The 25137-nt window shown below is 32.7% G+C and overlaps 4 protein-coding genes across 4 annotated transcripts in view; 3 read left to right on the forward strand and 1 right to left on the reverse strand.

Annotated features, from left to right (window-relative positions):
* The window catches only part of LOC129939271 (protein rolling stone), a 196935-nt gene that overhangs the window by 46336 nt on the left and 125462 nt on the right, over positions 1-25137 (reverse strand). The window lies entirely within an intron of this gene.
* Positions 530-1045, forward strand: LOC129939275 (vitelline membrane protein Vm26Aa-like). Its single transcript, XM_056047242.1, has one exon. It carries the CDS (start codon positions 600-602, stop codon positions 894-896), a length of 297 nt encoding a protein of 98 aa, XP_055903217.1. The 5' UTR covers positions 530-599; the 3' UTR covers positions 897-1045.
* On the forward strand, positions 4919-5215 carry LOC129947810 (vitelline membrane protein Vm34Ca-like). The gene has a single exon (XM_056058512.1). It carries the CDS (start codon positions 4919-4921, stop codon positions 5213-5215), a length of 297 nt encoding a protein of 98 aa, XP_055914487.1.
* Positions 7920-8318, forward strand: LOC129939276 (vitelline membrane protein Vm34Ca-like). The gene has a single exon (XM_056047243.1). The coding sequence runs from the start codon at positions 7980-7982 to the stop codon at positions 8253-8255; it is 276 nt and encodes a 91-aa protein (XP_055903218.1). The 5' UTR covers positions 7920-7979; the 3' UTR covers positions 8256-8318.

Consider the following 25137-nt stretch of genomic DNA (forward strand, 5'->3'; position numbering starts at 1 on the left):
GAAATTGTTAATGTCATAAACATAGTTGCTATCTTTTTTCAAAAAACATTATTAATTCTTTTAAGTTTTGTCTAGATCGAAATCCATAGACTAATTCAAATTCTATACAAAATATTTATATTTCATAATCTTTTTTCAAGAAATCAGCAAACCACTTGTAAAACTTAAAATTGAACTTAGGTCAACGCAAAATTGGGTAACACATAAAATCATTTCCATATTCTAGGAATTAATATAAAATTTCCCAATTTACGAAATTTTCAATTAAAATGTTTACCCTCTCAATTTTCAATATTACATAAAAAGTGTGTCACACAAATTAATTTTAGACAGAATTAAAGTATGTCAGAAAATTAAACAAAAAACCCTTAAAACCGCACAATCAAAAATATTAATATTACGAAAAAACACTAAATAATAACTAGGCGGCACTTCACTCACAGAAATTGCTTATGCGACAATTTGGCACACTTCATTTTTTAAAGAATAAGTCAAGAACGGTGCTTGAATCAAATTACTATAAAATGTGTATTCAATGCTCAGCACAACCATCAGTTCTTCGTGCCTTGTACACTAACTAACCACACACCTTTCTCATCATGAAATTCTTCGCTGCTTTGATTGCCTTCGCCGCTGTTGTCTGCGTTGTTTTGGCCGATAAAATGGACAAGAACAAGGACGGTATGGTAGCATCTAGCTATGGTGCTGCTGCCCCCAGCTATGGTGGTGCTTCATACTCAGCTCCACCATGCCCCAAGAACTACCTTTTCAGCTGTCAACCAAACTTGGCTCCAGTTCCATGTGCCGCTGGTGGATATGCCGGAGCTTACTCCGAGCAAGTTCCACAATACTTGCTGCCACAAAACGCTTACCAACAATACAATCAACAATACTGAGGATAAACTTTAACTGCTATCAACAGCATTGTTTTGGGCTACTGGAAACTATTATAAGCTGGACTTTGTTAGCTGTTTGTTTTGGCTTTATTGTTATAAAATAAAAACGCAATGATTTTGAATGGATACAAAAAAATATTAGTTTTTCCTTTTTTTTTTGTTTTCTGGTTATTCTGGTTTTCTTTGGGTTGAAAACACTTTACTCTGAGGAATTTTGTGGTTTTTTGTATATTTTGTTTTTGTTCTTGAAAAAAATGTTCATTTAAGCCTTTTTGGTATTGATTCGCAGAAAATTGAGAGAAAGTATTTCTTAAGAATATTTCTAATAATTTGAGGGATAATATTCTGAAGAAATGTTTTATCGAAATTAATTCCTTGAAGTGCTCAAAGATTTCGTTTATGTTATGATTCCATAAATATCCATAAATTCTTTAATATTTGTTTATTAAATTAAAACTTCTAGTTAAACCCTTTGTATATGATGAAAAGTATCATAAGAAGTGACTTTTGGATCTGGGCACGAACTTAAAAAAAACTGACATTTGATAATTTACACAGAGCTCGACTAAGGTCAGACTAAAGTTAAGACAATTCTGTATCCTTCTTTTTAAATATAAACAAAAAGATTTGGAGAAACGAGAATACCACTGGAATAAACAAACAGAGGTGGGTTTTTTAATATTTTCGAAGCAATCGTCGCAAAAATGAAGCTATCTTAATTCTTCATCAAAGTATGAAATTCACTGTTAGATTTCCAAAATGTCTTTTTCAGTAATTTGATTCAACAGTAACGCATTGTTTAAAAAAATCCAAGTAAAATAAGTAGGAAAGATAAAAAAATGAGAATTTAGAATTAAGGGCATGAACTTTGTCATTTGAAGAAAAGTAACTCTTTTATTGAATCCGGTATTTCTGATTTGTTTGTTACTTGTTTATGATAGGTTAGGTAAGGTTAGGTTAAAGTGACTGCCAAGATGGAAACGGACACACTAAGACCAGTTTAATGGCCCATTGTGATACCACATGAATCTTGAGGCTTCCTCTTAAGCTCAATGGAACCAGATTGAGTCCCTTACGAAACGTGAGAGGCTGATTATGCTGATATGAATTAGATCGTTAAAGAAGAATTTTCTTAGATAATTCTTTTGTTTTCGAGCCAGAGCAGGGTATGTACAGAGAAGATGAAGAATTGTTTCCTCCTCTTCATCGTCCATAAAGATTCGGCGCTTTCCTATTAGACAGTGTCCGGTTATGACACCCATTATAGAGCTTATATGCGATCTGCTAAGAGATAGCAAGCACCTTGAAAGTTTTAAATCCAGTGTTGGCCAGATCTTTTTTGTGACCTGACACGTGGTAATGTTGTTCCACCTGGTGCCTGCCCTCCTCACAGCGTCTTGCATTAGCAACAGTTTACAAGTAGCGATTGGTATGCCAATATTTGCAATACGTGGTAGGATGGGCTACACTGTACCGTTCCTAGCGAGTTCGGAAAGTATTTGGTACACAGAGAAGAAATTGAGTTCAACATGAAGCACATTTTGTGAGCTAGAAGTCATAGGGTGTGTATCAGTTTATCGGCAAAAAGATTTTTGTCATGTTTAGTTTAGACCATGATTTCGAAAAACTTGGATTTTTTATAAGATCGCCGTCATAAATACCTGGACAGTAAAAATTGGATCTACCTAATTTACGGAAAGACTTTTTTCTCCATAGAAAAAAAAAGATCAATTGTTTCAAATGTTCTCAAGAACTAAAATATCTTTTTTATTTGGGTCTTTGGTGTTTATTAAATCAAACATTTGATCATATGCAAAATTTTTTCAGAGCAATAAAGTGAAAATCATTTCATTGCTTGAATTATAACTTTTTTAACAAGAAGTAGAAGTAACTTCGAGTTTTTAATGTGATTGTATAGAATCATTCATTAAAAGGTTTCAATTTAGTAGCAATCCAACAACAATTTTTGCGTTCATAAACACCTTATACTTCAAAAGCAATCGGTAAAATTGTAAGGTAACTTGAAAAGAGTGAAAGCTTTACTGATGTTGTAAGGTACGCCCAGTAGAAAACATTGCTGATAAACTAAATATACCCGGCTTTTCGCAGATAACTTCTAGCGACCTTATTTCGTTACCAAAGTTTTGCGATTTTCACCTTTTGAATTTTTTCTAACTCTGAAAAAATAACCAATTTTACACAGGTGATTCAAAATTAACTCAAACGAATCACATTTTAAATAATGAAGAATGTTTTAATCTCTGAAAAAAGATTGCCACAAAACCCGCTGCTTAAAAAATAGTAGCAACATAAAGCCTTATAAAAAAATTCAAATTCTGATAAAGTCTTTTTGAAAGTCGGTCATATCCCAAAAGCCACATTGATTTCAAATATCTTTTATTTTACAATAACACCATCAGAAGACCAACAATAATTCTGGAATTAATGAAGCTAGCGACTTCAATAAAATTTTATACTAGGCATTGTGACGCGAACAAAATTGGTATCAATTCGAGAAAATTATCAGCTAAAGTTTTTAGTTTATAAATAAAAAAAAAAATATTTGTCGTCCCAAATTTGTTACGAAACAAAAATTTAGTAGCAGGCAGTGTTTTAGCTACTAATATGAGTAACTACAAAACGACTTTATGTGTCGAAGAATTATGATCTTTGATGTCGAACATTTTTTAGAAAAATCAAATTGACATTTTTTTACAAAAACTTAAAACCTTCAAAAAAAGGCTACATTGATTTTCGACTCCAATTTCTTGGGCAAAAAAATAAAGATATTGGTTTTAAACTAATTTGCTCTCATAAACATTTATTTTTGAAAATCTAATAGTAGTTTTAAATAAAACGAAAACCCACAAAAACACTAACAAAATGTTTCCATACTCAAGGGTCTTCAAAAAAAAAAATGTTCTTTAGAAACATCGACTGGCAGGCAGGATTTGAAGTTTTCAGTGATATCAGCGAGATATGGAACGTTATTTAAACTTTTAAAGACCTAAATACGTATTAACTCCGAAGGAAAAATTTTAAGTTTACTTTATATTGTGACAAAATCCATTCATTTTACACTATAAGAAAGACCCGTTTCATTACAATAGTCAACAAGGTTTTGTTACTTATGTTTTTAATTATACTCTTCCGATGATTTTTTGGTGGCCGTAGTTCAAAATCACTTTGAGTTCTTGAGATGTACATACTCGTAAGTAAGAAAGAAAACTTATTACATTTTCTAAGTCCAATTTCTGAACTAGTTTTTTTTGGCAATAAAATGTGTGACAGTTCTTCAAATCTATTATCAAATCTTCAATATTCAGTTTTAGTATTTTTAATATTTAATACATTTTATTTATAGTCTGTCACACATCCTGACTCCTGAAACACTGAACTATTTGTTATTAAACACACAAAATATTAGCTTGTTCTGGTCTAGAATCAGAAATACATTTTTTGAAATAAATTGAAAAATATAACTAATACGTTATATATTGAAAAATATAAAAAAAAAACTTTAAGAACGGATATTTTTAAAGAAGAATAGTTATTTGGGTAACCTATTGCTTAATTGCAGGATTGGTAACTTTTAAAGAACTTCGTATCTTATTCAAGAATAAGCACCAATAATTTTTTTGAATGAAGTATAAACAAAAGTTATAAAAAAAGACCAGGTTAATTAATTAAAATCTAAAGGTAACTATTTAAGTTCGTTTTCATTAATACCCCAAAATTAAAAAAAAAATCAACATTTAAAATATTACACAAGGTATATGCTTAAAAAACAACCTACTTTGTATAGAAAGAAACCAAAAGCAATTGCAAAATAAAACTGATATTCAAGCAAAAAAATTGAGTGCATAAAATGAAAAAGTTAAAATCGCTTATGATGACGATCCGAATCCGATTGGGTGTGTAAAGTCAAAAACTGAATATACTATAAAATGCGTATCCATCGTTAGCTCAACCATCAGTTACTACAAGTTCATAGCTTTGTACACACTATCTACCTAATCATCATGAAATTCTTCGCTGCTTTGATTGCCTTCGCCGCTGTTGTCTGCGTTGTTTTGGCCGATAAAATGGACAAGAACAAGGAAGGTATGGTTTCATCCAGCTATGGTGGTGCTGCTCCCAGCTATGGTGGTGGTGCATCATACTCAGCTCCACCATGCCCCAAGAACTACCTCTTCAGCTGTCAACCAAGTGTAGCTCCAGTTCCATGTGCTCCAGCTGGTTATGCAGGAGCTTACTCTCAACAAGTTCCACAATACCTTCCACACCCTGGATACACACACTACGCACCACAAAACTGAAGACAATAAGATGATTTGATGAGGATTTTCTACGAGCTGGACTTTGTTAGCTGTTATTTGTTTTAGCTTTATTGTTATAAAATAAAAAACGCTTAATAATTTTAAATGAATTGAAAAAATATTTGTTTTTCTATTTACTTTGGATTTTGATTCATCTTTTCTACGCTACGCTTTCAATTGTTTTCTCTTTATCTCAAAACATGAAGAATGTATATGGTTTTAAGCGCTTTTTCCTCGAGGCTTGGTTCATCATTAGGTCCAGAATTTCTTCTTTAGGAATTTAATTTGACAAGTAGCTTGATCTTGTTAAAAAAGTCCAATCGAAAAAGAACCTATATATCTACAGAGTTCGACTTTCAATTTTCATAGTGTTTAGATTTTATGTGGCTTACATGATCAAAATATATATGCAGCCATAACATACATACTTCTTTTCCAAGAAGCTTGGTTCGAGTAAATTGTGTCCCTCAGAAAATTATTTTGATATTCTTGAAACTGGAGGATCACTTTTGTGAAGAATCTATAGTTGTAGCTATGCTCGATAGTCTTTTCATAGAGTAAACTTAAAGTATTATTAAATGTTTAAGTTTTCTAAACTAGGTGTGGTGTTGATAGCAAAAGGCTATATACACTTAGCGTGCGAAGCAAATTTCAGAACATCAAACTCACAAACTTTCGCGAACCTGGAAAGGAGTCTTCTGACGAAGAGAACTTATTACAAGAAGGTTGAAAGGGTCTTCAATGCGTAATTAAGTTATGATGCGAAAGTCATTCTTGGGGATTTGAATGCGAAAATAGGTTGTCAAGAGCCGGTTTTAAGGCATAACGCAAGTACTCATAGTTTGCATGAGAAAACTAAAGACAACGGACTTCGACTCCTAGAACTACCATCATCAAAAAACTTGGTCGAAGCAAGTATCATGTTCCCGCGTAAAGATATCCTCAACGCCACTTGAGTGTCAACTAACGCGTTGATAGAACGTTGCCAATATTCGATCCTGAAGACGGTACGACCATACCAAGGTATTGCATTCCTAGGTATGGCGTACGGACGTTCAAATCAACACGCCTGGTCTACGCCATGTGAATATCAGACACCCTGTGGCAAGCGATAGGACTCGGCCTCAATGAGATAGATGGGGGAAGAGTCTTGGGACCAGATTTCCGGGCGCCGAAGAGAAGTGGAAACACCTTAAAAATACTGTCGTTAGTATTGTAAACTGTATCTTAAGAGCAGCCGAAGAGATCAAAGCAACTGGTAAGAATATTGCATTTCGAGCAATGTAACAATATAGAATGTGTGCACGCAAAGCCAAATACAAATAGCTCTGAATAACCGAAAAATGTCCGAAACATGACTCATTATACACCATGCTTCACCCTTTCAATTCACCCCAGCTAGCTGTTTGAATATGGCGAGCCAAATTTAAATCGAGCTGGTCATGAAATTATAGTGCACGTATGGAAACATGAAGAAATGCCACAAGACTGACGAAAAAGTATTGTATGTTCCGTATGCAAGAGCGGAGAAGTCGTTTAGAATGTTCGTCATTCGAAAATCCAAAAAGATACAAGATTTCTTGTGCGTGGTCGACATAGATGCTTTAAAATGATAGGAAGGTCCCGCGAAGAACAATCCAGAAAACCTGGGACTAGTTTCTTTATTACTTTAAAGATGTGAAATCAGATAGACCTTTTATGAGCCTACCGTCAATTAAGCGGTAGAATTCTAACAAGCTTTACTTAGTAGTAAAAGAGACTTCAATGTTCTAGTAAAAACTTAGAGAATCTTTAGGTATCAGCCTTTTTTTCATTATCTAATGCTATACCTCAATGTAATAGCCACACAATGTTTGCCTTGTGAAATTGTGGAACAATATTTAAGTTTATTTTGAGATTTCTTGGTTCTTTAGTACATAAAAAGTTATAATACCAATTTGTTGAGTTGATACAAAAACGCTTTTATTTAACCGTTCAGCATTTTTTAAGGATTAAGTTGTTATAAGTTCTAAACTTAGAATGGAGTTGTAACCGTGGCATGATTGTTAGTGAGTTGTACTGCCATGCCAGAGCTCTTGTTGAATAATGTTTTAAAATGGATGCTAATTTTGAAAACCAAATTATGGATATATACGTGTATTATGGCTATAAGTGTATTATGGCTATAAGTCTTATAAGTGTTTGGATTTTTATTCGGAAAACCCAACAGTAACTGTAACCGATTCTGATCTGAAAACATTATCGGATATGTATATTTGTTGACAAGTCTGAAGATCAAATTGCGAAAAGACGAAAAATTGTCCAAATCAAGTCAAGTACCTTTTCAATAGTTTATTTAGAAAAAAAATTATGTCATTACTTCCAAAAGAAAAAAAAAAAAAAACAAGAATATGTCGACAAGGTTTGAAAAGAAGTTATCATAACTCAAAACATGTGTGAGCCTATTATTCTTAAAGAAAAAAGAACAAATATGAGTAATATAAAAAACTATTCGTACTTTTAATTATGAGTTTGAAAAACATAAACAAAATCAAAATTGCGACACGGAACTCTTTCTTAAGCATAAAAAGTAGTGAATCAGTTCATGAAAAGTGCTAACAAATCAAAAACAAATTTTAACCGGGTGTTGCTTAGTAGGTTACCGCATAAGTCAGAACTTTAAGCCGAAGAACTCAAAAATAGTATAAAATGCATACCCATCGCTTAGCCTAACCATCAGTTACTACAAGTTCATCGCTTTGTACACACTATCTTCTCAATCATCATGAAATTCTTCGCTGCTTTGATCGCTTTCGCTGCTGTTGCCTGCGTTGTTTTGGCCGACAAAACTGACAAGAAGGAAGGTATGGTCGCTTCCAGCTATGGCGGTGGTGCTTCATACTCAGCTCCACCATGCCCCAAGAACTACTTGTTCAGCTGCCAACCCAACTTGGCCCCAGTTCCATGTGCCCCAGGTGGTTATGCCGGAGCTTACTCTCAACAAGTTCCACAATACCTTCCATACCCATACCCTCAACCACAATACGCTCCACAAAACTGAAGATATTCTACGATGACAACAGAGGATCGCAGTAATTGGACATTTTAGCTGTTTGGTTTTTTGGATTTTTGGATTTTGTGTCGAAAGATACTCGAAATATTTAAAAATAAAAACGCTAAGAAATGATTTGGAATTCTGAAAAGAAAAATATTTTTGTTTTATTTTTCCTAATTTTATTCAAGAATGGTTTATATTGGGCTTGTGTTACAGTTTCACAGGATTTTCTTCTCTTTTAATTTATTTTGGTTTATTACTCCTTTTTGAATCCGGGACACTTTTGAGTTGAAAAGGGGAAAAAGTCTTTGGGTACTACAATAAAATTGGTCAAAAAAGCTTTTACATCATTTGTAAATAATTTGTCCAAGACAACAGGTGTAGGTTTCAAGGTTTGATTTTCACTACCGGGATATTGCGAATTGTGTTGAAGAGGCGTCTCCGTTCCTATAATTTAGTTCTGTTTCGGTTTATTCTAACAGACAGTTTGAAACAAATTAATTTACAAGATCTACGAATGTCTTTAAGGGGCTTGAAAATATACTTTAAAATTATAACTAAATTTTTGAATTTAAAAATTTAGACTCCTTTGTTTAACTTAAAGTCTGTTTTAAACATTCTCCTTTTTGATTTTCAATTAAACTTGTCCCAATTATTTTGAACATTTTAGCCAAAACTTTATGTGCATTGGTAGTCTCAGGGCTATTATGTTATTTCCATATTGATGACGCTAGTTATAATATCGAGTAAGTGACGAAGCTTATTTCTTTCTAAAAAAACTTAAAACTTTCGTTTTTGGTCGGGTGGAAATTCACAGTGACTCAAAGCTTCATTTACAAAAAATTACAGTTTGGTGTTGGCGGCGTTATTATATCGTCATGATAACCGTTTACTTTTTGGCCCGAGTTAAAATTTATATCGAATTGGAAGATATTTGGTTTCAATAGAATAGATGGTGCCATAGGAAACACAGCACACCTTACAACCGATTTATTAAAAATGTTAACTTTATCTTAAGAAATTGACTAGTCGATTGACCACCTCGTTTTTTTTAGATTTAAGGTATCTAGACTATATTCTTTGGAACAAATGTTAAACCATTGGTTTATGCCAAGGCGAACGACCGAACGGAAAAAGAGGTCAGAGCCGACAGAGCACGAAATAACAGCCATTTCGGCCAAAATAAGTGCCCTAGTCATTGGGTCCAAGAAATCGGCCACTGCAAACGTTCTCAACATGGCCGTATGAATGAAGTTGATTTATATTGATAAATGTTTTAATTGTTCTTCAATTCAATAACACACAAGTCATTCGCATTCCAGAAAAACGATTAGTTTTGAATTCTTGCATCTACTATACCAGTGAAAGACAGAGTGTGGTAAAGAATTCCACATTCGCATAGTACGGTTAAAGAACGAACCTCTGTTCTTACAATACGACCGAAATTGGGCTCGATGTTATACCAATGAGCATTCTAGTATAAGGGTTGAATAGCTTGATGGAATGAATGGAACTGGCTATTTATCTATTTCATGTGACGTGCGTCGTGATGGTGTTGAAGTAACGTATATGAATCAACGATGATATCATCAGTCAATGATTAACGCTCAATAATGTCCAAAAGACTAAAGTAAGTTGCAGCCTAGAGATTAGCAATATCGAGGTGGTTGAAATACTCTTACTGAGGTCTTTAGTCTCCCTAAAAAGTAAAAATTAAAAATTCAGTTTTCAACTCGTTTAAAACCACGCGATTTTTGATTCCCTAATTAACAATGCAATGGGTTCAATCCCTGCATATGACATCTAAAGATGTTTGTTCGGGGGTACTTCCGTTGAAGATCCAAAAAGATCCAAAAGAAGAGGGTAGTGAATTAAAAAACTGAATTGCAAAAGCAACTTTTTTTATGAGACAATAATATTTTTAAATCTATATATTCGCTCGTTCTCAAGATATTCAAGTCGAAAATTCATTAATTTCAAATTTTAAGTGAAGTGATTTTATAGGTAAGGTTTTATTTTTTGTAAAAAATAAAAATACTTCCTTTTTTTCTAAATTTAACCAGATGTCAAGAATGTTGTTCATCGAGGTTACAATAATTCAAATAAAGCCTGAAAAAGCTTTTTAAATCCAAAAACCTCAGCAAAATTTCTTAGGTGCTGCTGTATAGGACTATTGGTCTTCTAATACTTGCCTATGGATCCGACACCTTTGTGGTTTTTGAAAAGCATTCTGACCTTTTAGGCGCGTTCGAGATGAACGTCTTATGGAGAATTGTGCAACCCTTAGAAAGGATCATTCCAGAGACGTAAATATAAGCACCATTATATCAAACTCAACTCTGTTTGATGGGTTTTTTTCAGCCATGAGGGGAGGGGGGGTTTGGCCATTCGAAAATTGACTCTTTCCGATTTGTAGGTCAAAATGATATCAACATGAATGATACATCAAAAAACAAAAATGAGTGTCCAAAACGTTTTACTTAGAGCCTTGTATTTTTCAACTTAAAACCCTGATAGCTCTTACACTATCATGAACTGTATGACATCTACCTTGAAGAAGATATCATGTTAAAAGTAAAGCTCGGTAGATTCTGGTGGAGTGGACACCTAGCTCGCATAAGCAAAAATGAACCAGCCCACAAAGTATTTGGTAGTCCTTTTTATGGTAATACTCCCGAAGCTTTGGGTGCGCAACTGGATAGCGTCAGCTTGCTATCGGGATAAATGAAGAGACACCAACACCGAAACTCTGTTGTCGAGCCGGTGAATATGATGAAGAATAATTATTCTGAAGGTAATATCATTTTTATCAGTTAAATGGTGGATGTAACAAATATTTTATTTTATTTTATAACAAATTCGTATGACGTCACTATGAGTAAGAATAAACTTAATTAAAGTATTTTTCATTATTTGTTTTTAAAATTGCAAAGTCCTTTCTGAATATTTTAATGTTATTATCTTATGTCAAGCAAAATTGATTTAAAGTCAATATCTCTGCTTGTTCTTATATATAGCCGCTGAAATTTGCCACAAATGTACGAACCAAATAGGATAAATTTAGATTCTAGGGAACTTGAGACGTTGAGAAATGTTAAAGCCTAAATCGTACCTACCGAATAATTTGCATTTGGAAGTTAAAAATGTTAACAAATATTTTTTGAAATTGTATGTTTTGGAGTTTTTATTCACTCGTTTTTCGAATAGTTTTATAAGGAAACAACAAATTATTTACAAACTTCGTTTAAAATAATTATATCATTTTATTGATAGCCCAGTAAACATATATAAACATTTGGTGGTTTTTGGTATTGACTTAATTAATAATTGTAGAACGCAAGATGTAAAAAAATCATAAAAATCTGTAAAACTTTACACTTGTTTTGCCAATCGGTGTTTTTTTTTACAATGAAGGAGAAAGTATTGGGTACACAGAGACGGGATTGGGATCAAAATGAAGAAAAATAAGTTAGATTAAAATTGTAAAGTGTACAGTAAGCGATTTCGAATATGGTGAAGACAGTAGCCCATCAGGGTTAAAATTGGCAATACCTGAAAAAACTAAGGAAGTAGAAATCCTAGATTACTTGTAAGATCAAATCCATAAACACCTAGACAAAAAAATTAGATCAACCGGATGTACAAAAACGACTCTTTCTGCTGCCTAGAGAACAGACTATAACTGGACTAAAAAATATATTTTAAGGTTTGACTTTTAAGTGGTTAATAATAATTTACAATGAAATTGAAAAAATGACTTAGAAATTATGGACAAAAGCTAAATTTTTTTAAAAGTTACTGCAAGAATGAATTTCTGGCTATGACAAAAGTTATATCATAATAATGCATTTTCATTTCTTGCTATTTTTATCGTCTTTTGGGTTACGGTTTACTTAATGGCAACTAGTAGAATAATTTGCAATTATTAAAATAAAATAGATAATTTTTGAACACCTGTATTCGAAAAACTGTTACAGACCCTACTTTAAGCTCAAAATTTAGTTAATATAAAGGGTCCGCCATCTAACGTTTTCTTTTTCAACTAGTGCTATTTCGTGAATGGTAACACTTAGCTCATGTCTGATTGGATAGATAATAAGTTTTATCCATCCGCTGAACGGCTATGGTTGTGTTTACACTTGAACAACGCTGGAAAATATTGCGGTATTAAGTTGAAAATCATGGTAATGTTGCACAATGCGTACGAAAATTGCGTACAGATTATGGAAGAAGAGAAGCACCGTCAGTGAAAGAAACTGGCATTCTCATCAATAAACCAAAGCGTGAAAAGCCAAAAAGAATGCAAACACCCAAGAATATTTCTTCTGTGGTAGAAAGTGTGCGTAAAGCACCATCAACATCAATTCACCTTTGTTCTCAACAACACACAGAGAACCCGCACATATATATACATTGAAAAGCTGATACATCCAAAACGAGTCACTGTTTGGTGCAGATTTTGGTCCAAAGGCATAATTGGGCTATTTTTCTTCGAAAATGAGCAAGAAGAGGCCGTTACAGTCAATGGCGATTGTTATCGGGCCAGGTTGAACGAATTTTTGTTCACAAAAATTGATGAGGAGGATATTGGCAAAATTTGCTTTCAATAGCACGGGGCGCTACGTGCCACTCAGCCAAAGCGAAACTCGATGTTTTGCGCCCTGTTTGTGAAGATCGCATCATCAGCCGCAGAACTCATGTACTTTAGCCATTGCAGAGCTGCAATTTGACACCGTTGGACAATTATTTTTGGGATTCCGGAAAAGATAAGTGTTACGCCTACAAGCCAAAGACATTTGACGCTTTAAAGGACAAAATTCCTGAAGCCATTGGTGATATACAGCTGCACACAATCGATAATGTGCTTAAAAGTTGTACCGTTCGTGTAGGCTACTGCATGTCCAGCCGAGGCAGCCATTTAACTGAAATTATTTTAAATTATTAACCAGAAGGATTGTACTTTAAAATAAAAAAGGAAATTTGAGAAAATATTCAGAGCGGATCCTTTTTTACTATAAAATTGTAGATTGTATTAAAAAAAATCAAAGTTAGTAGACTATAATAATTAAATACAATTTTTTTTGGATATTTGAAAACTTAATAACAAAAATGTTGTCAATATTTTAAACACAGGTTATTTTCTAAATTTTTAATAGAGGTGAGTTTTGGCTTCTTTTAAAAATGTCCTCAACATAAAGAATTTATTTTCGGGTAAACAAGTTTTTTTTTTAATTTTGTTGAAGTTTCAAAATATGTTCTTCAAAACTTATTTTATTTTGAATCTTAAAAAAAAAGTATGTTTGTTTACATCTAAAAGCTTAATTAAACAATTGCTTTAGAATTATACAGCAATTCCCTAAACAAAAATTAATTTTCAAAACCAGAACTAAGTTCAAGGTGTCGTGTTACAAGGATACAAATGAAAAGCCACTCATATTAAACTGTGAGGTGGTGTAATTAAACCAGAACATCTTTTTTACAGCGAATAAACATAAAAGTTACAAAAATCATAATTAATTTGTTCGAAGTTTCGCCTTAAAAAAAAAAAAAAAAAAAACAAAAACTACTAGAACTTTTTTCCAACAAAAAAAAAACTCAAATTATCAACACAACCAATAATATCCTACTTTATCCTCCTTAATTTTATAACTTTATAGATAACCTAAAGAATTTATTTTCAAAATAAAGGATTGAATAATAATACAAAAAAATATATAACACCATTGAACAAAAGTTAGCAAACTAAACTTATTTTTTCCCACTTAAATTGTATACAAGATAAAAACCATTATTGAATGTTATAAGGTCAAGTATTGTAATAGGTAAGACTTTTTCCATCGAATTTCAGAAAAAAAACTGCACTTGTACTTTATCTACAATCTCAATCTCAAGTGATGATGATATTTAAATGTAAATTTTCCTAGAAAATTATAATTTTTTCTTCACTTGAAAATTCAATTCAATTTCCTTCGCTTCGGCACAAGAATGATAATAAAAGCATTAAATCATATCCTTTTAGCAGAAGAATGACAGAAGCAACAACAAAAAAGTTATAAGGAATACAATCAGAAACAGCAAAAATAAGGACATACTAGGGTATAAGATATTTTATATTTGTATTGTGTATATATGTGTCAAAAATGGCTTTCACAAAAATATTTTCCCACACACACATTCACACACAGATATACACTACAATAACAATGCAATACTCCAATCGCATCAATGATTTCTTTTCTTTTCGTTTTATTTTTGCTTTTAACCATTTTTCTTTGGAAAAGGTAAAGATGTGTAGATAGATGCGAAGGTGGGTAATTCAAGGATATTTTTGTCGAGTAAACGTTTTAAGGAGGAAAAATGCATGAAATTCTTTTTGAAGGACTTTTTGTGATATTTTCTATCTATGTGTATCGTTTATCTTCAAACTCAATCGATTTGATGCGATTTCCTTATCATTCTCTTCATTTTTGTTTTGTCCTTCTCCTATTTCTAATTCTACTTGTCATAGGAAAGATGCTAAAGGACGAGAAGGTATTACTTTCATGGAAATCACACAAATACACACACATATAGACAGCAAACAGCCCAGCTCAGCGTTAGCAGCCTCTGAAGGATCAATATTATTTTTTTGCCTGAAAGCACAAGAATGGTAGGAAATAAAAAATTACTCTTGTTTCCTGATAAGGATATTTGTAATCCCAAGGATATGCTAACAAAATTTACCTACCTTTTTATTTTTCTCCTTTCTAAGCATATCGACTCGATGTAGAAGAAAACTCAACATTTTTCTTGTTGTTGTTGTTTTCGGTTTTTCTTTTCTTTTTTGTCTGATTTGTGTTCGTATGTTCGAAGAAAACGTGTGTTAGAATATATTATTGCCAAGGATTCTAATGTCCTTATAGAGATGAAAAATGTTTGTGTTTTATTTTTCTTTTTTTTTCCTTTTTTCGTTTGCCCCCATTAAGTGGGTGTTTTTGCGTAAAACTGTTACAACAGCCAAAATTAGGCTCAAGGAATAAATTCTATTTTACATTTTTTGGATTCATCCTTTTTTTGTTGTTGTTGAAAAGAGGTGTATATAAATATTTTTCTTCTGGGTGAAATAAGTTTACTGAGTTCATTGAAATGGAAAATATCATGAATTCTGGGAAGAATTATTAACTGTTGTATGTTGATCATAAAATACGCCAAAAAGGTGGGTTGGTTTTTATGATAATATTTTTGTTTCTTTTTGGGACGAAAAGTGCACAATTTATCTTTGAAATATTTTCTAGTGAAAAGATTTATTTGGAATTTTGTGGATAATAAATCTATATGTCATCTTATAGGTATTTAAAGATATAATTCAGTTTTATCTTAAATTCAAGAAAAAGTAGATGTTTTGGCGAATGCTGTCTTATAAGATCTTTTTTTGGAATATTGAAATTCAGATACACATTAGTGAACTTAGTTTCAAATGATTAAAAAAGTAATTTAATAGATTAAAAAAAGTACTTAACGTGCATGATAGTTAGTGCGTTGGACTGTCATGCATGGGGTCTTGGGTTCAATCCCTGCCTGCGCCACCTTAATTTAAAAAAAAAAAAAAAAATTTCGCGGGTACTGCCTCTTGCGAGGAATTGACAAATCCTTCAAGAGTAATTCTTGTCATGAAAAAGTACTTTCTCAAACTAGCCGTTCGGATTCGGAATTAAACTGTAGGTCCCTTCCATTCCTGACAACAGTACTCGCACACAGGAATGGTTGAGAGTTGTAAGTCACTAGGCCCTGGTTCACAACGGACTGTTGCGCCACCCCATTTGTTTTTTTTTTTTTTTTGAACGTGCATTTACATGTTAACTTCGCGTTCTTCAATTGGGACTGGTAAATATTATGACCTAGAGTAATATGTGTGCAACCAAAAGTACGGATATACGTCTAGGTGTACCTTTTTTGTTTATAGTTTGGGATTAGGAAACTATGACTGTAGTACGTTATTTGAGAATCAGTAGAAAAGAATTTCTTTAATTTATTTATTTAAAGTTTGCATCTTAACCAACAGCCTAAAGTTTTGAAGTAATTTCTATTAAGTAGTTGTATTCTTGAAATGCAGTTTTCATGGGTACAGACAAATATATCAAATAAATTGGGAAAATAGCCTTACAATTTTAGCAATTTCCTCATTAATGACGTAATAAGCTTTGAAACTTTTAATTTGTCGTTTACGATACATCTTATTTTGGTAAGTGCTTCTTGAAAATGTATATAATGAATGTGTATATTTTTACTTGCTACATTTAAGACTTATGTGACAAGTATTGCATTCGTAAAAAATTTAAAATTCGAGATTTTAATGAAACATGAAAAAACGACAAGTTAAATTAAAGTTGGTCCCTCGATTCTGTCCGTCTGTCTGCCTGTCCACGATCCTACAGCCCAAACCTATTAGTAGATTGAGTTCAAACTTGGATAGTTTTTTTTTTCAATTTTTCTTAAGACTAAAAATATCAGTAGAAATATTAAATAAAAATTCGTTGGTCAAAACAGGAAAATTCTAATTTTCTCGAAAACAAACCGATGGATTTTTATTAAATTTTCTCTAATTTATAGAACCAGAAGAGATATCGACTTCAAATAAATTTTGTTATACAGATAATAATGCAGAAAGATGCATAACGGGCTCCCAAGAAAATTGCGTGGGTAGTTTTTTTACCATAGCAGTTTAAAAAAGCTGATACCCAAAAAATATATTTTTTGAAAAAAATCCAACTAACGGTTTTTTATAAATCACAAAACTGAAAAAAAACTGTCTCTTAAAAATGGTAAAAATTGACTTTCGACTCAAATATCTTTTCAAAAAACTTGAGTTTATAACTTTCAACTTATTTTAACTTATAAGAAATTTTGTTTTCAACATTCGGCAAAATTTTAAGAAAAATCACATTGACAGTTTTTTTACAAAAAATAAAAACCTAAACAAATATTAATATCTTTCCAAAACTTTGAGATATTTGCATTAAAGTACTTCTATCTTTTAAAAGATATTGTTGTAATTCATACAATACATTCAGTAAAATTTTGAGAAAAATCTAATGGACAGTTTTTTTTACAAAAAATTAAAACCTAAAAAAAAAACAGTTCTAAAACTTGGTAGAAAATTACTTTCGACTCAAATAGCTTTTCAAAAATTAAAAACTTTGTCTTCAAACCTTTTTTATTTCGCAAAGAAAATATTGTTTCGATATTCAGTAATTTTTTTTTATAAAAATCCAACAGTCTATTTTTTCATAAAAAAATAAAATCTACAAGAAATAGTAACTACGCACATTAAGAAAAAATTGATGATCGGTTCTGGATATCTCTCAAATTAATTTTATTCATCGAATTTGTAAAAATTTAAGAAATGCTACTTAAATTGGTAAACATTTGTTTTCGACTACAAATCTATTTAACATAATAAGATTTTCAAACTAAACTATTTCTTTTTTTTTTTTAATATTTTTGGTAATTTTAAAATTTTTAAGAATAATTCAACTAAAAACCTTTTTAACGGAACCCTACAAACTTTTAAGCAAGCAAATCGAGAGGCGGGATGGGAAGTTACCAGTGTGGGTCCTATCCCAGCCTGGTTTTTTGTTTCAAAGTTTTCTTAGGAACTTGTGAACATATTTTCATTTAAAAAAATTGACAAAAATTGAATTACTTTTTGTAGATTTTAAAAATGTAATTTTTTTCAAAAATTCAGAATCTCGTAAATGGTCATACAATGTGCTGTGTGGCACGTAGTGACATCCTTTTTGAAACCACATGTTGTCCATAAGGTTAAATTTGTGCCATAAGAAATTAGTAATCATCGTTATGAAGCGCTCGCTGTTGACGGTGACAGCCTCACTAACGCCGTTTTTAAAAATGTTCGGACCATTAACGCAACCGGGCCAACCCAAAATCCCACACCAAAAGGTAACTTTTTGGGGATGCATTATCACTTGGTGAACCTCGCGTCGGTTGGTGTCATCTCATATACGGTAATTGTGCTTGTTAACACAGAAAAATGCACCCCGTCACGAAAGATGACTTTTTGGCAAAAATGGTGTCTTACTATTCCAAACGATTGGAAGCCCCGTCAGCACACAAACGGCGTTGTCTATCATGAACTTTGAGCTCCTGGGTCAGTTGGATCTTGTACGGGTCAAGTCCGGACGCAAGGGCAAGGAATGGACTGCCTCGGGTTCTGCTGTACACATTCACGGTACGCTGCGATGTTCTATGCCGATCTTGCGTTCCTTGAACTTACGGTTGTTAGCTGGTTGTTTACTGAACCGTTATAACGGACTATAGTCTCAAATTTGGCCACCAAACATTGAGGAGTACCGTAAAATTGGCGCAATGCGCGCAACGTTTGCGTTGATGAATACTCATTGAACGAGCTGTTCAATCGTGTAACTAGCCATGATGATATGGCATAAGCAACTGAATATTAAACAAAATATTTGACAGATATCACCAAATCAAAACTGCCACGGGACGCCAAAATCAACCCGCCCCAATTTAAAAACCCTATTTATAGAAAACTAAGAAATATTTAAACAAATTTTTTAAAAGGCTCTTTGGATACATGACCAAGTTTATTTGATCCAGTCGTGCAATTTATTTGCATAAGAATTGATTTTTTGAGTGTAAGTCTAAAGATATGAAATGTTGAAAAAATGTGTCCAACTGTTGACTAATAACACAATCTTAACAATTCTTTTTTCTTATAAGTAAAATTATCAAACAAAGTTTTAAAGCATTAAAAAGTTTTACAAAGTATTTAAAACCACATGTTGTGTGAAATAAACAAAAATTAAAACAATAGCTTCATCTGTTCTCATAATTCTTAAGCCAAAAATTATTTCTATCAGTTTTAATTTAAAATTGTTAATTGGACTGTTCTAAAAAAAGCTAAATATAAGCAACAATATTAAGCATATGATAAAATAACTTTGTTTTAAATTTTGTTTTGTTTTCGAGATTTTTGGTCTAAAAACAATTTTTACCAATTTAGTAGAATTTTTTGAAAACTTGTATTTCTTATTATGCCAATTAAAACATTATTTTACATTAACGGTTCGGTTAGGTTAATGTGGATGTCCGTGAGGGAGTAGGACACACATAGCCCAGTTTAATGGCCCATTTTGATAAATGTTTGCAAAGAAAATTAAGTAGTATTGAAGACAATGTCTCCATTTATTCTCGAGATATTAGAGCCATAAAGAAGTTTTTTTTACACAATTTTGTGTAATATTTTTTGTAGATTATTATTTTTCATAAAAAACACTGGTAGTTTTTTTTTGGTAAATTTTACTAAAAGTTTTAAGCAATATTTTATAACATAGAATTAGTTTAAATGCGATAACTTAAATTGTTGCCCAGAAATTCGAGTACAAATTTAAATTGTACCTACTTTTTATAAAAAATTGTAAAACATGTCAAGGACGTCGATATAGACTACCATCCTCATAGATAAGCTTTATCTTTGGTTCGTTTTCATGGTTTTTTTGTTAGATTGGCTTGTTTCTTACCTTAAGCGTAGATCTCAGAAAGTCAGAATAAATGCTCTATTGAGTAATTATGTTTATAATAACGAGGGAGTTCCCTAAGGTTCAGTCCTTGGGCTTTTTTCTTATTTGTATCATTTCCTTATTAGGTAGTACCCGAGACATGATGGTTAGAGACAGTGCGTTGGACTGTCATGCGAGAGGTCTTGGGTTCGATCCCTGCCTGTGCCACCAAAAGTTACTTTCACGGGTACTGCCTCTTGTGAGGAATTGACAAATTCTCCAAAAGTAATTGTTGTTATGAAAAAGTGCTTTCTTTTAGCGCTCAATTTGCTTTCTGATATTAACAATGATATTCGCTTCTTGAGTGTCTGATTAATTATCCTCAAGCGGAATACAGCAATACAACTAACTTTATGTGTTTTTATCTGCGTAATATATTTTCCTGACATAGATTTTTGATTTCACTCTTGGGGTTTCAACAAATTTGTTTTTGAACGTAGTTGTAATTGTAGTTGGGTTAACATAAGTTTTGCCTAGGTTGTTTTACAATCAAAATAGTTAGCAAGCTCAAGAACTTGGGAGCATTTTCGTTTCTCTCATCGTCACTTTTTTCTTTTGATAACATATTTGAATAATATAACTCTAACATCGGTTTGACTTCTATATGGTATTATTTGTGAAGGGTGGCACTTATAAATTTTACCTATTTGTTTAATTGTTTAATTGCTAGAGGAAATCGTATAAGACCGTTTATGTTGCTTTTCAGAAACTTGAAGATTCTTCCATTAAAGCATTACTACATAGTCTTAAAAATGTTCTTCATCAAGATTGGTAAACTTCGGAGTCCTTTAACTGACACGTGTAATTTCCAAAGCAATACAGCATATTTGATTATGAACTACTAAGTTTCGAAACTTCAAAACTGTCATCGTTTCCAAATTGTTTAATACACCGTCTCCAAACTTGAAGCTTTTAAAAAATAAATCTTCTTTCTTAAAGCAAGTTAAACTTTGTCATCTGGGTTTCAATCATAATGAAATTTTAAATTTTAAGTCTATTTATTTATCTAAGCTTAGATTATAAGGTTTATAAATTGTTATAAGACTTTAAAAAATAATTGTTGGTCAAATTATAAGAAAAGAACTATTCCCCATAGCAAAAATAAGAGAAAGAAATAATTGAATGTTGTATTCTTATGTACCTAAATAAATACTTTGAAATGTCATTATTTTCAATGCGGCATATCGGAACGATTATAAAAACTTCTTAAGGGAAACTTGAATTTGTTTTAAAATGTTCGTACAAAAATACCTAAAACTAAATTTCTCCCAATAAAAAACTGCAGTCCAAAATTTCTGACAAAAATCATTTGAAGTTTTTATAAGAATGACGACATCCAAACCCATTTTTTTAAACTTAGTTTTTAAATTGTTTTCATCAAAATCAGATAAATAAGGTATAAATAGAAGTTAACGTTATTTCTGTTGTTATACAAATAAGAAAACAAGCCCCGAAAACTACATTTTATTATGGATTTAGTGGCATTTCAACATACATTGCAGTCATAAAAGTTACCAATTTTCCTCTATTTCGACGTTCGAAATAATGTGGCAAAAGATCTAAGTCCCAAGAAGTCTGAGTTTCGGTTCACTGTCCGTCCACCAATATTTTTAAAATTTCACATTTAAATATTTTCCAACTAAAATACAAGTCACAGAAAAAGTTCAAAGCATTAAAAACCAGACCCTGTTTTCTCAAAGAGCTGATTTAATTAAATCTGGCTGTATACAAGAAGTCTAAAACATCTAATCAGAATTATTAAACTGAATAAAATCGTTTACTCTCTAATGGACGTCTTCGTCTCTTCGTTTCGTCTATTTATATGATTTTGAATGAGAAACCAAATTAAATTAAATTGTCACCATTTTCAAGATACTGTTTTGTCAAATTATCATTCCCGACACCATCAACTTTCACTCTTCATTTTAAAATATGATGATTTTCAAAATAAATTGGTTTATCTTTCGTTCCGAGATATATGTATAAGGTAGGTATAGGTGCAGTGCATTTTAAGATAGGTAAACGATAGCTTCAGCGTTTATTTTATGTAAATACATTTCTTTTCGTTCGTTCCGTTTCCCACGAACCACTTATCATCAGGACTTCTTGTTGCCTTAATAAAATTTCATTGAATTTGATTGAATTTTAAAAGCTTCATCAATCTGTTCCATCTATCTCTCAGAACCGTGCGGTGCGGCGGCCGGCGGTGGATGTCCATCCATCCATCACTTCCCTTTCCCAATTCCACCCACAACCACTCGATTTGCAAGTGAAAATTAATGGTATAGGTGCGCCTTTATCGGTATTCGGTACCTATGTATCTTTTGTGTTTAATTTCTTCAAAATAAAATCACTTAACACTTCATTAGTCTGCCAAACGAAAATGTCCTCCACGGCCATTGTCACCATAAATTAAGTACCATTATAAATCTTGTCACTTTAGTGCCGCAGCGCATAATATGCCTCTTTATTTCTATCTATACATCCCCATCTATATACAAAAATACGATACAGAAGTTAAAGCTAGATGTATTTTGAGAGACTATAGAGCTAAAGCTGGGACAAATATGTACACAAAATGCAAGACCATTTTATATCCTGGCCACCAAAGCAATTCGCCGTTAGTCTTTTGCTCCGCGCGACCATGCTACCGCCGTCGCCGCCGCCGGCCACGCCGCCACTACTTGGCTGCATTCTATGTTTGCTAACAATATTTACGCTTCCTTGTTACAAATGTGTGGTCGCTAACTAATAGATACGACTATGTGCCTACATCTAAACCTATATACCCTTACTTTTGCTTTAAAAGGCCGCCGCCTCAATGCCATCGCATCGCATATAGAAGCTGAAGTTGAAAAACATTATACCGAGTTTTGAAATGTTGGCCTTCTCACAGGGTTTGGGTGTGTTTGGAGTGTGCTGTGCTGTGTTGTGCAATAAGCAATATTACTACCTCTATTCATTATCCTAGACAGAAAGTGCCAAAAATAGAGCATCCTGCAACTACATGTATTGTATACCCACCAAGCCAAGCCAAGTCCTTTGGCATTTTATGTATAGTTGTAATTGTGTAATGTGTATATAAGTATAGCTTTTTTCATTTAAACGAAAAACTAGTTTTTAGCATTAAATTCATTTGAAAATCCGCGTTAATGGGGCGCAAAAATGGTAAATTTACATTCACTTGGGGGCATAGGGGGTAGAGCAATAATAATAATCTATAAGTAGACAAGTCAAGTTTACTGGAACACACATACATCCTACACACGAACTAATGAACACCTTCCTCCGATGCTGACCCTTTTTTCGTCGTCCTTTTAATTAGTTCCCGCAATTTTTTGAATTAAGGACTTCTCAATGGAGGAAAATCAGGGTCTAATTTAGAATATGTGAATAACTGGAGAAAGGTCAAAGTGTGAATTTAAGTAATGAAGAATTTTAGCTTAACATTTTGAAATCAAAATTTATGCTAATTCAATTCAACATTGATTCTTTTTGTTATTATGTTATTTTTAAATAGTTTTGAGGAACATGAGTCTTAACTCCTGAAAATTTGGTATTAAATTCCTGTAAGAACTCAGTATAGACGGGGCCTTGGATTGGAACTGATTACATATGCTGTGAAGGAAATAGAAACTAAAGCTGAAAGTGAAATAAGGATCCTGAATATTCAAACAAGTTTGGAATGTAATGAATTGTAGTAAATTGTAAAAACTCCGTCATTAATTCTGCAAAAAACATACTTGAAATTATTCGCTTCGCTTTTTTGTCCAGAGCAACTTCTATTGAAAAACTTTACTATATATTTACGAGCAGACGACTGTTCTCTTAAAAATCGAACTACAGAGTTTGAACAACGTTTCAGTCAACGGTAGTTGTTACAATTCTAAGTTAATCGAATTTTATTTTAATAAAATTGAAGATATGGGTTTGGTTGACCGAATTCTCAAATTGTGTTATGAGCCATTTTAGCGATGTATATATCAACTATCAGCCATGCACCTACGATTTCACCTCTTTGGACAGTTTTATAAGCAACCATGAAGAGCCGATATATAACTATTAACAAGGTCTTAGACATTTAGAGTAAAAGCCGAAGCAATCTTTAGAAAAAGCTTTTGAAAAAAGTTTTTAGTTGAATTACACAAAACTTGTGAATGATATTCCAAAGTAACAAAACATAATCACAATTTTACACAATTTTAAAGATGTCAATACCACATTTCTATATCATAACATTTTTCTTTAATGCATTTTCGTCTCAATAATTTTTTTAACATGTCCGAAGTTTATTAGGGTCAGAGTCATTTAGTGTCTTACAACATTTAATAACATCTGATAACTCATAACATCTTATTCGAACTCGTCTATCAACTTTTTCGTAAGATGTAAATTTCAAGTCAATAGCTTTCTTTGTTCTTAAGAAAACCAAACAGTTTTTAAATTAAATTAAATTGGGTCGCGCAACAGTCCGTTGTGAACCAGGGCCTAGTGACTTACAACTCGCAACCATTCCTGTGTGCGAGTAATGTTGTCAGGAATGGAAGGGACCTACAATTTTAGGTCGAATCCGAACGGTTAATTTGAGAAAGCACTTTTTCATGACAAGAATTACTCTTGAAGGAATTGTCAATTCCTCTCAAGAGGCAGTACCCTCGAAAATTATTGTTTAATAAACAAAATTGTCATATTTTGGGTTCTGAGAATCTTCAAGTAATTGAAGAGAGTCCATTACATCCACAGTGTTTGGTCCGAAAGTATGATTGGACCTTGCTTCTTCGAAACCGGTGATGGAACGACTGACACCGTCAATAAGGATTATTATGGTAGTATAATAACCGACTTTTTGTGCTAGTGAAGAATACGAGTGGTGCAAAATCGTATCGTCACCTCCTAGTGGTGCCCGCTGGATAGCCGCAAGGTGAAGTAACGACGAACCTGAGTTACCTTCTCAGGAAGTAGGAGCTAAAGACCAGATATTGCTCTGGACAACCAGCTCTAACAATTTCAGTCATGCGCAGGCCTCACAAGCCGGACATGAAATTAAATTTTAAAGTGTGATGAAAACACAAGTAATAGCCTGGGATGAACGGGCTGAGAATGTTGACGCAAGCGCACATGCCCCGACGGAAGAGAAGGTTGACTATACCAAAGAAGAATTGGTAAAGAAGACATCTTTGGTGGGTCAATCGGAAGACAGAGTCTACACGAGATCACATCTGGGAACGGACTCATACTTATTGACTTCCTAGCAGAGAAAAGCTTGGTGTTGAGTAGCACCAGATTCCCCCGCCCAGATATCTATAAAA

Source organism: Eupeodes corollae, chromosome 1, assembly GCF_945859685.1.
Source record: "Eupeodes corollae chromosome 1, idEupCoro1.1, whole genome shotgun sequence".
NCBI lineage: Eukaryota > Metazoa > Arthropoda > Insecta > Diptera > Syrphidae > Eupeodes > Eupeodes corollae.

Bases quoted from the DNA above. Each gene is read 5' to 3' on its own strand.
- LOC129939275 (XM_056047242.1), top strand. From the start codon at position 600: ATGAAATTCTTCGCTGCTTTGATTGCCTTCGCCGCTGTTGTCTGCGTT.
- LOC129947810 (XM_056058512.1), top strand. From the start codon at position 4,919: ATGAAATTCTTCGCTGCTTTGATTGCCTTCGCCGCTGTTGTCTGCGTT.
- LOC129939276 (XM_056047243.1), top strand. From the start codon at position 7,980: ATGAAATTCTTCGCTGCTTTGATCGCTTTCGCTGCTGTTGCCTGCGTT.